General features: G+C 45.3%; 1 protein-coding gene across 6 annotated transcripts in view; it reads left to right on the forward strand.

Annotated features, from left to right (window-relative positions):
• The window catches only part of FRYL (FRY like transcription coactivator), a 3,055,992-nt gene that overhangs the window by 295,611 nt on the left and 2,746,894 nt on the right, over nucleotides 1-13,487 (forward strand). For all 6 annotated transcript variants that reach the window (XM_069631694.1, XM_069631695.1, XM_069631691.1 and 3 more), the window contains one exon: nucleotides 9,033-9,129. In XM_069631694.1, the coding sequence (XP_069487795.1) occupies nucleotides 9,033-9,129 (97 nt within the window). The remainder of the gene's footprint in view (nucleotides 1-9,032; nucleotides 9,130-13,487) is intronic.

Raw genomic sequence — 13,487 nt, forward strand, 5'->3', positions numbered from 1 at the left:
TCATGTTTAATGCAGAAGTGTTACTGTACATGATCCATTTCCAAGTGGGAATGGCTAAGAATTGATGATTGATAAAATCTATTTTAGGGTTACTATTGGCATAGTTGGTATTTCTGGAATTGGGTGGAATTTCAGAAAGACCACCGACAGATGTTCATTTCCTCCAGCAGTATTACATTATGAAAATCCACCACTCTCTAAATGAGACATTTACTTGTGAGAGGCAGCAAACATGGTTTGTTACTCAGCATTGTCTTAGTTGCTCTTGTTTGCATCCATTCTGCATATTTTTTATCTATCCGGCTTAGTTTGTATATAAATTACTGTCTGTAAATAACTTTCTCAGTATGTAAACAGCTCAGTAAGGGAGTAAATCCTCCCTATTCAGTAAATAAATCAACTATGAGGAAGCGGACAAATAGCACCTAGGTTGGTTCCTGGCTGATTTGCATAAAATCAAAGCGCATTTCAGGAACACAGGACGGACTAAAGGTTTCTATGTTTCACAAATGTCTGTGATACTGACTTAGCGTATGAACCTTATGAGCATGCAGTGCACACTGAACATTGTGCAGATTTTAGTCTTTTAACTCACCCACACTATAACCCAAATATAGACTATTGGTCCTAAAGAAGATAACTGGATGATACCTTAGTTAGGCTACAGGCTAATGTCTTACTGTTTGCATTACTTCATCAGGCATAGGAAGAATGAAAGCTCCTGGAATGTCAAGGCAGTTTAAGAATCCACTTCTGGAATGCCTTTTCTGTTGGTCTTAAACTGTCATGCTATTCCAAGAGCTTCATTCTTCCTATGCCTGATGAAGTAATCTGAAGCGAGTGTAAGTAATCCTCAACCACTATGGTGTAGGAGGAATCGGCAACGCTCTGTACCGGTTCTGCTCTTCGTCCCTGGCTCTGATGACTCCAGAAAGGAGGTTAAATGCCTCAGTCACTGCATCTGGGTGTCAATTCAAATAGGAGGAATATATGGTTGCACCGTTAGAAAAATCTTCTGAAGGCAAGTAATTGGTTTCGAATGGATTGTGTCCTCCCATGTATTCCTCATCTTCTATTTTCATATCTAGCTTCAGCTGCTTTGGAACTATTTTTCCAGCAGAGGGCGCTGTGAGTCGGTCTGTCGACTCAATGTCCCTCTGAGGCCTCCCTCTCTCGATATCCAAGTTATTGAACGTATAAAGCACACTCAGCGACTGGCTTCAGTTCCATTTTTCCATGAAAGTTATCGCTTCAGATAAGGTATGCTTCGGTTCCATATCGAGAATCTTTGAATATATTGTTGAAAATGGCATCATCATCATCAGCATCTTCGACTGCAAGATAAGGGTTTAAGAAGTGCCAAGATTGTGCAGCTAAGATGTCCCTTACAGACCCCCATCGGGTGTCTGTGGTGCCTCGGTTCATTTCGCGCTACCTTCAACTGTAGCCTGCCTATCGATGACGGCGAAAGCCCTGAAAGAGCGAAGAGGAAAATTACCGGCAGGTAGGTCGAAATCCCCTTCGACCCTGTCAAGTGTTTTCGAATGAGTCGTAAAAAGACAGAGGTCGAGATCACGCAGTGGTTGTCACGACGATCGTGGAAAAGGCACCATAGGTCTCCAACTTGGACATAGAGTTCCTCCCCAGAACGGGTTAAATGCCTGACGAAATCAACCTCTCTGACTGAATGGGAGAAATGCACAGTAAAAATGATGCTAGTTTTTGAGAATGCGGCCTTGATCCCCTCAAACTCATGAAAGCCTTGCCCAAGTAAAAAAACTTGACAAGAAAAGATGAGGGCAAAAATCGTGTGCCTTCTGGGGCACGGAAGGCAAAGAAAAATCTCGAGCGGTCGAAAGATCATTCGAGTTAATCTTCCTCGAGGAAGAAGTCATCTGCCCCGAAAGACTTCTCATCAGACCATGACAGGTCCTCGACGCCAAAGGCGTCAGACAAGCCCTCGACTTCGACTGTGTAGAAGATTTCGGAGACGCCATTGAGGATCACAGAAAAGATATATACACCTTTACCAAGAAAGGACTTTTTTTTAGTCCGTTTCTTCAGTTTGAGGAAGCAGAAGGTTCTTCAAATGATTGATGACCTTTTGGTCTCCAATATGGAACACCTGGGGTCCCTGAGCCTTTGATCCCAGAGGAATCAAGGCTAAAAAATGTACAGGAGTCCTTGCAGAATGTAAGTGGACTAGATACGTCCCCAGAATTAGAGTTTGGGAGACCAGACACTACTGACCATGCTAAAGGGTCTTACAGTTAATGTCCAAGTTGGTAGAGTATGTGGGGTGGAAAAGACCAACACCAATATAAGAACAGGATGATCTAACTGACATCCTAGATAAGGGACCCTTGGAGGAGCCTATTCTTCCTTTTCATGTGGCATTGCAAAGGAGTGTTCAAATTGGGAGATGCCAGAATTGATTCCTGCAGTGAATAAAAAATTTACCTCTAAATACAGTAGCGACCCACTTACTAGACAAAGCATCCCACTCCTGAAAGGTTAGTGGTACAAGCTGCCATATCAACCTCTAAACAGTACGCTTACCCAACTATTCCCCCAGACAGAGATGACATGCGTTACACTGCTTAGGCTAAGGTTTTCTCTGCGGGAAGTATGGCCCTAAAGCCAGCAAATGCTACGTGCACATTGGCCAGATTGACTCACACTATTTGGGAATGTTTAGCAATGGCGGCTGATCATATCCCCGAAGGGTAGGAAAGGGACAGATTTTTAAATCTATTCAAGGATGGGAAAGCTGCAATGTGCGAATCCCTCCATACAGGTCTCAACACTGCTGACTGTATCAGCAGGTGCATGGCGCCTAGTACAACTATGCACAGATTTGCCTCGTTAAAGTCTGGTTTGGCTCCATATGTGCAGTCCAGATTGCTTAACACATGCTCTTTGATGGTACACATGTACTTGGTAGCAAGGCTGACAAGAGCCTAGAGAAATTAACGACCACTTTAGCGGCAGCAAAGTTGATTGGTGCTGCTATTAGACAGCCACAAAACCACCCCACCGGCACACCTTGGATGGGTAGGTCCTTTTGGTTTTACTCAGTTGGAAGGGGGAGAGGACTGTCTGATCAAAGGGGTCAGAAAAGATTTCCCCCTGGTGGACGGGTAAGGGATACTAGAACCGCCCAGGCAGCTGCTGCTTTACCACCAGCCACTGCTCCAGCTTAGTTTACAAGACCCCAGTGGAAGGCAGACTGTCACTGTATCTGAAAAAGTGGCGGGGCATTACTTCAGATGCATGGGCATTGGAAACAGTTGCCCAGGGTTATTGCCTCCCCTTTTCTAAAAAAGCCTATCATCCACCAGGAAAGTGCTCTTTCAAAGTTCCAGATTCGCTCCCTATGCAGGAAATATTAACCCTTCTAGAGAAAGATGCTATAGGACCTGTAGCAGAGAGGAACTTTCTCATTCTAAAAAGGGACGGAGGATTGAGACCCATCTTGGACTTTAGAGACTTAAACAAGTTCCTCAGGAAGGACAAGTTCAAGATAGTTACCCTTCAGATCCTTCAGGCCATCCAGCTTCAGGACTGGATGGTATCATTGGACCTTCAGGATGCTTACTTTCATGTGCCAATCCATCATAAGCACAGAAGGTACCTGAGGTTCGCCGTTGGTGGTTCTCATTATCTGTTTCGAGTTCTACCATTTGGGCTGACCTCCGCCCAAGAGTTTTCACAAAGTTAATGGTTGTGGTGGCAGTGAGTCTCAGGATAGTGGGGGATTCAAGTCTACCCCTACCTGGACAATTGACTGATCAGGGCACGTTCCCCCGAACAGGCCCAGGGAAATCTCTGCTCCACCTGTCGCTCCCTTCACAGACTGTGCTTCTCCCTCAACTTCAAGTCATGGGTGCATCCCTGGGAAAAGCCTCAACACTAAAGGTGAGGGCTCAAGACATTCTGCAGATGGTCACCGAATTCCAAAGTGCCCAGCTTCTCCCCTCCTTTGACTTTCTGAGGTTGCTCGGCCTCATGGCATCCTGCATTTTTCTGGTGCCAGAGGTGGACCTGAGAATGAGATCTCTCCAGTGGGCTCGCAGGACTAAACGGTCTCAATTCTCAAGCAGGATGTCAGATCTCCTTCAGGTCCCAAACACTCACTCAGGATCTCCTGTGGTGGGCCTGCAAGGACAACATTTTGAAGGGAGAACCTTTTTGGCAACCATGGCTGGAGATAAAGGTAGTAATGGAAGCCTTACTTACTGGGTGGTGAGCGCATATCAACGGCCTGACAATCCAGAGTCCAAACTCAGAGAAGCTCGACACAATGAACCCCAGAGGGATGAATTTAGATTGGGATCTTAATTTCTATCTATAGACATTCCCAATAAAAAAGAAATGGACATGAATGTGTGACTAATGAAAAGTGATGAGTTCTTTCTTTATACAAAGACTTTTGTGAACCACGGTACCAGGGATCATAGGAGTACTTAAGCAATATTCTTGAGATTGTTGCAAACACACAGGGACCCACTTGTCACAAACGAGAATTGCAAATGCAAAAATGCCTTCTAATGTGTTTCAATGATTGAAGGGTCATGTGATGTATAAGATGCAGAACTGTATACTTGCATGATGTATTTCTCTTGACATAAGGCTAATAATGGGTAAAAAGAATGTCTTAAGATTGAATGAGGATTACTAACTCATAAAACTTAGATTCTAATAGCACCAAATAACGTGACATCATTAAACTGTTCGAGGCAAATTTATGGTAATGAGGACATCTGGTTGAAATATATCAAGATTGTATAGCGTCATTCCTAGTAGATGCATCTACAGATAGAATCTCTCAGCAAGACTAACACTCTAGTTCTCCCAACATGGCGCCCAAACCAGCACCTGTTAGTATAGCCTTAGTAAAACTGACGACGAGCCGCCGCAGTTCCTTAGCGAGATGCGTTGCAGCCCGGCGTCTGTGAATTTCGCAGAGAGCAGGAGCTTGCGGAATGGAGATGCACGTATATCGGCTCCGAACGGGTAAGAATAGCTTTTCGCGTTCGATCGCGAATTTAGCAATTAAAACTGGTTCTTAGCCAAGCCCTATATCCTAGAACTAATTGAATCCCTGTTATCACAGATGTGCGGGGGAAGAGCGAGTAAAAGCAGGAAACATTACGGGTCGATCGGCAACCCTCCAAAACTTCAAGATTAGCACAGCACGGCAGAAGTGAATTATATTGTGCACACCCATAAGGTAGGAAATGGGCAAAGCAGGGTGCACAGCCAAGAGAATGCATTAACTTAAACATGTGAACCACATTTAGCACATTCTAAAAAGAACCACGCCTGATTTATTTGCAGGGTTCTTCCAAATTTGAAGCAATAACCTAAGAAGACAGTGGCAGTTACCAATAGACTCGACTATCTAATTGGTGGTTAGTTACACGTCATCCTGTGAATTATGTACCACATTAAGAACTCTCATGAATTTGGCTCATTATAGTGACTTTTCCCTCTGCACACCACCGCTCCTTACAACTAAGATCACTCACTAGTGAAACACGTTTTATCCTTATTTTACAGCTTTTGAAATTTACCCTGTTTGAGCAGCAACCTTTTCCTGAGTGGGTGATAAGAATTCTAAGGTTAGTTTATCTGAACTGAGCCATTGACAGTTTATTCTTTAATAAACATATTACAAACTAAGTAATCTAGATATATCAATTTATGTCTTCCAGAAAACAATCCAATACTCTTAAACCTGAAGAAGGGTATCAATTACCCGAAACACAGATAGGAAACTATATTGGGAAACCTATCAAGTTTATTGGATCACGTGAACAAATAACAGTTGGAAACATATGAGAAAAATATGTGAAAGAAACGTGTATCGTAAAAAACATATGAGTTAATATGTCAATATTTTGTTTGATACACAACTTGGATTTTCTTTATGAAGCAATGTCTGAAACACAAAAATAAATGCTTTCTTTTATATGAAAGATGTTGCATATGAATTAATATGTACCTATTGAATAATCGACTATATGATAGTATTTCAAGAAATTGTATTGAATTAGAAGTCAAATTTGTTTTGCCCTAGGCTGTGCCCCAGTTTGTACAGCAAGGTTATCGTTGGACCATTCACTTACCAAACTACATATCAACCTGTTGTAGCTGTGGGCAATCAGACTAGCGCTGAAGGTCTTTCTGCCATCTTTGCGGGGGAGGAATGTCCTGATAATGACAGAACACTGTGGCCATGTACTACCTCAACAAGAGGGGTGGTGCAGGGTCACTACTGCTGTACAGAGAAGCAATGAAGCTCTGGTGCTGAGCAATTCAAGAAGGAATCTCCCCATCGGCAGTTCACCTAGCCGAGAGGAGAACACGACGGTGGAGGCTCTGACCAGGCAGTTCAGTCTCCCACGAGTGGGAGTGGGAACTAGCTCAGTAAGTCCTTCAAGAGATCTTCACCCTTTTGGGGGTAACCCCTCAATTGGATCTGTTCGCGACCAGTGTCAACCCGGAAGTGCAAACGGTACTGCTCAAGGGAATTTCCCTAAAGAGGAGCTCTAGGGGACACGTTTGTAGTGGACTGGGAGTTTCCACTCCTGTATGCATGTCCTCCATTCCCCGTCGCGCTCTGTCTCGCTGGTAGCAACAGCCACAATTGTTAGATGGGTCAGAGAGGTTATGCATTGGACATGTATTGACTTATCCAAGTTTGGCACGCATTCTGCAAGGGGCGCAATGGCGTTGAGGGCTTTTGCAGCAGGAGTACCATTGCAAGATATTCTGAAGTCAGCAGATTGGTCTAACGAGTCGACATTCAAGACTTACTACTTTAAGCCTATTTATCTGATAGCGAGTAGAGTTGTAGACCGCTTTGAACAAGCATAAAGCTTGCCTTCTGTCTTGACATAGAAAGAAGATTGTCCATGCTTATAGCGCAGGGTAGTCTTGATTATATTAAAGACACAGAGGCAAGCATTATATCCCACCCTGAATACGCATGTGTTCTAAAGAAAAAAAATAAATGTTATGGGTTATAACTATGTCAATGTATTCCCACCCTTATGATGGCGTCCTCATTTTTTCCAGGAGATGAAGAGAAGACGACCTGAGACAGGAGCAGGGTGGAGCACACCAGTTTGAAGTTCTACGATAACCCCTTCGCTATCCGCAGTTGCAGGACTGTGGTTCATTCGCAAAGGGCAGTTGAATTCGTACAGTTACAGTTCACAGTTGGAAGTGGATGTTCAGATTCCGGCAGAGTTTGCTGTCAAAGAAAGAGGAATGGACCCGAGAGAGAAGTCTACTTATACACAGGGACAGGTACTGATAGGCTCAGGAGAGCAGCCCGGGACTACCTGAAGTTAACGGATTATGGAGATTTGTAGTTTTATGGAAAAAAAAATGGAAAGGCTGGGACCTTTTTGGTGTGCTATGATCCGGAAAAGCTTCTAATTTAAAGAAAAATGTAAACATTTGAAGTGCTGTGAGTAGCAGTAATAAAGAAACAAAAGCATAATGCTTGCCTCCTGTCTTGACAGAGAATGAAGATCCGTCTACATGCAGTACACCTATGGTGGTGGTCTTATTACACCTTGTCAACTTGGGGCTCTAGGTTGGACCAATCAAGGGGTATCTTGCAGCGCTCTCCATTTTTAAGCGCTCCTCTGAAGAGGTATCTTTCTTCAAGGTTCCCCTTGTGATACAATTCTTAAGGACTGACAGATTTATTTCCCCCATTCCAAGTCCCAACTTGGTACCTCAACCTAGTATTTAGATTTCTAATTTGTGCTCCTTTTGAGCCTATCCATACCTGTCCTTTAAGGTTATTAACCTTAAAGACCATCCTTTTAGTGGCCATTACATCAGCCCGAAGGGTGAGTGAACTTCAGGCGTTGTCCTGCAAGCCTCCTTATACAATCTTCTGTAAGGTAAGTGAAACCTACCTTCTTGCTGAAGATTGTGTCTGAGTTCTATTTACCTCAGGAGATAATTTTACCTTCATTTTATCCTCCTCATCCTAGAAAGGAAGAGGCGACATTGCACAGGCTTGATTCAAGCCGTGCAATGACATTTTACATCTCCACGATGTCTAAGATGAGACACGATTACTAATTTTTTGTAGGTTAGACAGGCCAAAAGTTGGGTATGGCAATTTCAAAACAAACCTTGTCAAGATGGATTATTTTGGGAATAACTGAATGCCACAAATTAGCAGGAAAAGATCCCCCGGAGGGTCTTGGAGCACATTTAACCAGTGGCATGGCTTCCTCCTCTGCATTACAGAGGGGTGTCCCAATTAGGGATATTTTTGTGGCTGCCACATGGTCATCCCTACACACCTTTACCAAACATTATAAACTGGACTCTTCCTCAAGCCGAGAAGGTTTATTTGGGAAGGCAGTGCTACATTCTGTGCACACAGACCTATGAAGGAACTGCTTTGGGGGTTTATCATAAGATGAGGAATACGTGGGAGGACACAATCCATTCGAAGAACAAGTTACTTACCCATGGTAACGTTCTTTCGACTGGATGTTCCTCCCACGTAATTGTCATTGCACCTCCCAACCTGCCCCGCAGTAGCATTTTCCATGTAATTGCAGTCTTCACTCAGGAGAAGTAACTGTTGAGTGTTGGTTATCCTGTACATGCTTTAAAAACGTAACTGAAGCCAACGGTTGCTGCGTGTGCTTCATGTCATCGATGACATCGAGACGGAGGCCTCTGAGGGACATCGAGTCGACAGACATCGACACGCAATGCCCTCTGCTGGAAAATAACTCTAGCTGAAGCTGGATATGGAAATTTCATAAGATGAGGAATACGTGGGTGGAACATCCAGTCGAAAAAAACGTTACCATGGGTAAGTAACTTGTTGTTCTGCTGAGAGGTGGACTATCCACTTTTAAAGTGCTTAATACTGGCTGTAGTTTTATGATTAACTTTAACTTAAATGACCGGTATTGAATGTGAAATATAATAGCCATTTGAAGTGTTTTCTTGTGTTTTTATGTTTAATCTTTTTTTCTTTGCAGTGACGAGCAGCAGCGTGAAAGAGATTACCTACTTGAAAGAAGAGATTTAGCTGTAGATTTCATTTTTTGTTTAGTTTCAGTAGAAGTTCTAAAACAGGTAAGCCCTTGGTTCTACTCAAGGTCTTTACTTTCATTCTCTTTGCTTTGTAGTCATTGAAAATATCTGCACGCATGACTTCTGCTGTATGTTCCAAGGCCAATCTCTGTTGTCTGCATTAGAAAGGCTTTCTATAGACATAGCATGGGCTTTTCGAGCTCCAGTCTGAATGTCATTTTTGGTTTCCTCTTTGAAGAGCACTCTTGCAACTTGGCTGCACTTGTCCTGGATTTTGTTTTTCTTTAAATGATAAAAGCTATGAAAAGACATTCTACCTAGCTTGACATTGCTTCCAACCTTTTTGACACCATGGCAGCTTTAAATGGTCTGCAGGCTGTTTTTTAATTCTCACTTCCTGGATATCCTATTGAGATGCATTAAGAGTACAGCTGTGCTGGTCCATGTGCTTAGTTTGACTATAATTCTATGTATGGTGTCAGTGGCCCATGGAGAAGTACATAAATCTGGTCCTTCTGAAGTAGAATCAGTTGACCATGATGCAATGTTATTTGAAGATAAACCACATTTTGATCTTTGGTAAACTGTTACGTTATGCTTCTTAAGACTTATCCACATACCACCCCGCCCTGGTGATTTCCAAATAATGTGATTGTAGTGTTAGGTTGCTATATTTGACTTTCTACATTCTGCCAGGTTAAGGTTTCGCTCACATAAACCTGAGCAATGCTTGCACTTTGAAAATATATATTTCTGAGGCTTGTGGAATCTGCTTAGATCACATGCTGTGCATAGGCCGACATCTAGTGGAAGCTGCGGAGTATTACAGTTTGTTTTTCGAAAGTCGAAAATGGGCGTCGACACAGGCGTGCCAGTAATACTATCCCTAGTGTGACGTCCACTGTACCCAAGATCCCTCACGCGTGTAGGATCCTCAGATTGTTTTTTTCCGCCATACTGGTCGGAAGCATCTTGCGCGGAAGTTCGATCGTCGGGAGACGAAGACGACTTCCACCCCCAGGCCGCGCTCCAAGATACCGAGACCGCGGTTAACACCAGTGAGGCCCCACGCCCGAAGCACACAGATACCTCTCCAGACCCTCGGCGCCAGGCGTCGAAAGTCTCTGGGGCCCCCAAGGGACAGGGAAAACATTTTTCCACGCACGGGGAGGGGGGGAAACAGCGGAAAGCACAGCCTTCCACCCCTGTAAAGCCATCCTCCCACCCTAGGCAGACAAGTAAACACAAGTCTACCCTTGAAAAGTCCCATAAATCACCTGCTAAAGTAATACCCTGTTCCAGGGAATGGTCCAGTGAAGACATAGACAGGGTTATGTCTAGGATGTCTTCCTTAGCTGATTTTTATGATAAGAACCCAGAACACTTTCTTTCATATAACCCTCAAGGGGCCACACCCTCAGGCTCCTCCGATCCCATCCCGCTAAGTAAAAAGCCCCGGTTCGAAAGACCTGAACCCTTCGAGGTTCAGCCTTACTCCACTCCATATTCTACTCCACTCCCCAGTTACCAGGGACAAGTTTTCCCTGAAGAGGACCAGGAGTTTGACATTATGGAAGAACAAACCGGGACAGATTACTATGCGGAGGATGAGGACCTGGAGGAGGGAGAAGATGAGCAGGAAATTTACAGAGTAGATTCCCCAGTACAAAGCGAAGCCCCAGTTACTGACTCTCCAGTTGATAACCAGCCCCTCCTTAACGAGGTTCTCGCTCGAGCAGCGGAACACTTCCACATCGACACCCACGGTGTACAGGAGGAAAGGGACTTCGCGGAGGAGTTTGTAGGAGAGAGAAGACCGGTCGCTCAGACCATCCCTATCCTCAAATCCATCCAACGAAGAATAGATCCTTCCCTGGTGAATCCGAACCTCACCAGAGCTGTCAACCCCAGAATTGAAAAGATTTTCCGGGCAGCCCAGTCTGACCCTCTGTATATAAGGGGACATCTTAAACCAGATTCCCTAGTGGTTACCAACACTAGAAAAAGGGCTGGCACGCCCTTATCTTCATCAGAAGCTCCTCCCGACAAGGAGAGCAAAAAACTTTACGGGTTTGGCAGGAAGGTAGCCTCAACGTCCGCCTACCAAGCAAGGATTGCGAATTCCACCACCCTGTTGGCTAGTTACAATTGCCATCAATGGGAAGAAGTCGCGGCGCTCATTGCCTCTGCTCCAGAACCGTTAAAGGGCCAGCTGGCTCGGATCTCGGCAGAAGGGAGAGCCGTGTCTGGTTGCATTTTAAAAGCAACTTTCGACGCCGCTGACAACGCAGGGAGATTGATAGCAGAAGGTACTGTTATCAAAAGACATGCGTGGTTACGGCAGTCGGGATTCAAGACAGAAACCCAGGCTTCTTTAATAGACAAGCCAGTGGAACCCGACCTATTGTTTGGGAAAGCGGTCGAAGACGCACTTAAAAATGCCAAAGATGAATATGAGACTCTCAAATCCCTTGGCCAGCTTACCAACAAACCCCCTAACCAGAGGGGGAACAGTAATTTTCGTCGCCCACGCGGCCAAAATTCACAAAGAGGCAACTATGCCCAGGGACAGGGTACACAATGGAATAACAACCAGCAGTCTACCCAGAGTTACGGCAGGGGTAACAAGAGAGGTCGTGGAAGAGGCAGAGGCAGCCCCAACAAGGGAGGTGGCACGCCTCCACCAAAACAGTGACGCTCAGTTCAGGGTCCCTTGCCACGCAACCCCAGTAGGGGGACGCATTTCCACCTTCACCCAGGCTTGGGAACGGATCACCTCAGACAGATGGGTGCTGTCAACAGTATCCGCAGGATATTGTATAGAACTACTGCAGCGTCCCCGGAACCATCCTCCACGACAAAGAGTGCACTCCCTAGAGCATCAAAGGATCCTTCTCGAGGAGATCGCCATTCTGCTAGAAAAGGACGCGATAGAACTCGTCCCAGGACACCAGGTAAACAAGGGTATCTATTCAACTTACTTCCTTGTGCCAAAGAAAGATTTGACAATGCGCCCAGTATTGGACTTACGGCCTGCCAACAAGTATGTCAAGCCCCAAAAATTCCGTATGACCACGCTACAAGAGGTAATCCCCCTCCTAAAAAAGGGGGATTACATGGCAACCTTGGATATGAAAGATGCTTATTTTCATATTTCCATGCTCCCAGCGCACAGAAAGTACTTGCGCTTCAAGGTAGACAGTCGCCACTACCAATTCAAGGTACTGCCCTTCGGGATAGCTTCTGCACCAAGGGTATTCACCAAGGTACTGGCGGTGGCGGCTGCACACCTACGCAGGGAAGCAATCCCGGTGTACCCTTATCTGGACGACTGGCTCATAACGGGGGAAACCCCAGGAATTTGCAGGTCAAACATTCAGAGGACTATCGACCTCCTCCACGAATTAGGCTTCTCTATCAACGAGAAAAAGTCAAGTCTGGTGCCAAGCACCTCAAAACAGTTTCTAGGAGCTATCCTAGATACTCAGAAAGGATTGACCTTCCCTTCGGAAGAGAATTCGGAATATACTTCTGCAAATTCCGCATTATCAGTCAGGTCAACAGATAACAGTACGCAAAGCTATGCGGTTACTGGGCATGATGGCGTCATGCATTTACCTGGTCCCCCACGCGCGTCTGCGCATGCGTCCCATGCAGGAATGGTTGGCGAAACAGTGGTCTCAGGCAAGTGGTCATTGGGACGATCTAGTGGTCGTTTCGCCAACACTCGTACAGAGCCTACACTGGTGGACAAGAGAGAATCTCGCAAAGGGGAAACCCTTTTACGATCCCGAAGTACAAGCCGTGGTGACTACAGATGCATGCCTGACTGGGTGGGGAGCTCACCATCTCCACCACACAGCTCAGGGTCTCTGGTCTCACTCAGTAGCCAAGAACCACATCAATCTGCTAGAGCTTCTGGCAGTATTCCGAGCGCTAAAGGCGTTCGAGCCCCATCTACTCAACTTGTCGGTGCAGATCAGGACGGACAGCACGACAGCCATGTTCTATCTAAACAAGCAAGGGGGAACTCGTTCGCCAAATCTGTCCAAGCTTGCCCAGAAAATCTGGATATGGGCACTCAGACGGAACATCTTCCTGTCATCGCAACATGTTCCAGGGGAGCTCAATTCCCTAGCGGATGCTCTAAGCAGAGACTCCCTCCCAGAAGAACACGAATGGGTCCTTCACAGAGACGTGGTAGAAGATCTCTTCTCTCAGTGGGGTTTCCCCACTATAGACCTATTCGCCACAAGCGAAAACAAACAATGCCCAGGATTTGCATCCAGGTTCCCCCAACCGGACTCCCAAGGGAATGCCCTGTGGATGAACTGGTCAGGGATGTTTGCGTACGCTTTTCCACCAACTCCTCATCAGGAAGGTGGTGTACAAGATGAACA

This window comes from Ambystoma mexicanum, chromosome 6q, assembly GCF_040938575.1.
Source record: "Ambystoma mexicanum isolate Mex_15411 chromosome 6q, UKY_AmexF1_1, whole genome shotgun sequence".
Taxonomy (NCBI): Eukaryota; Metazoa; Chordata; class Amphibia; order Caudata; family Ambystomatidae; genus Ambystoma; species Ambystoma mexicanum.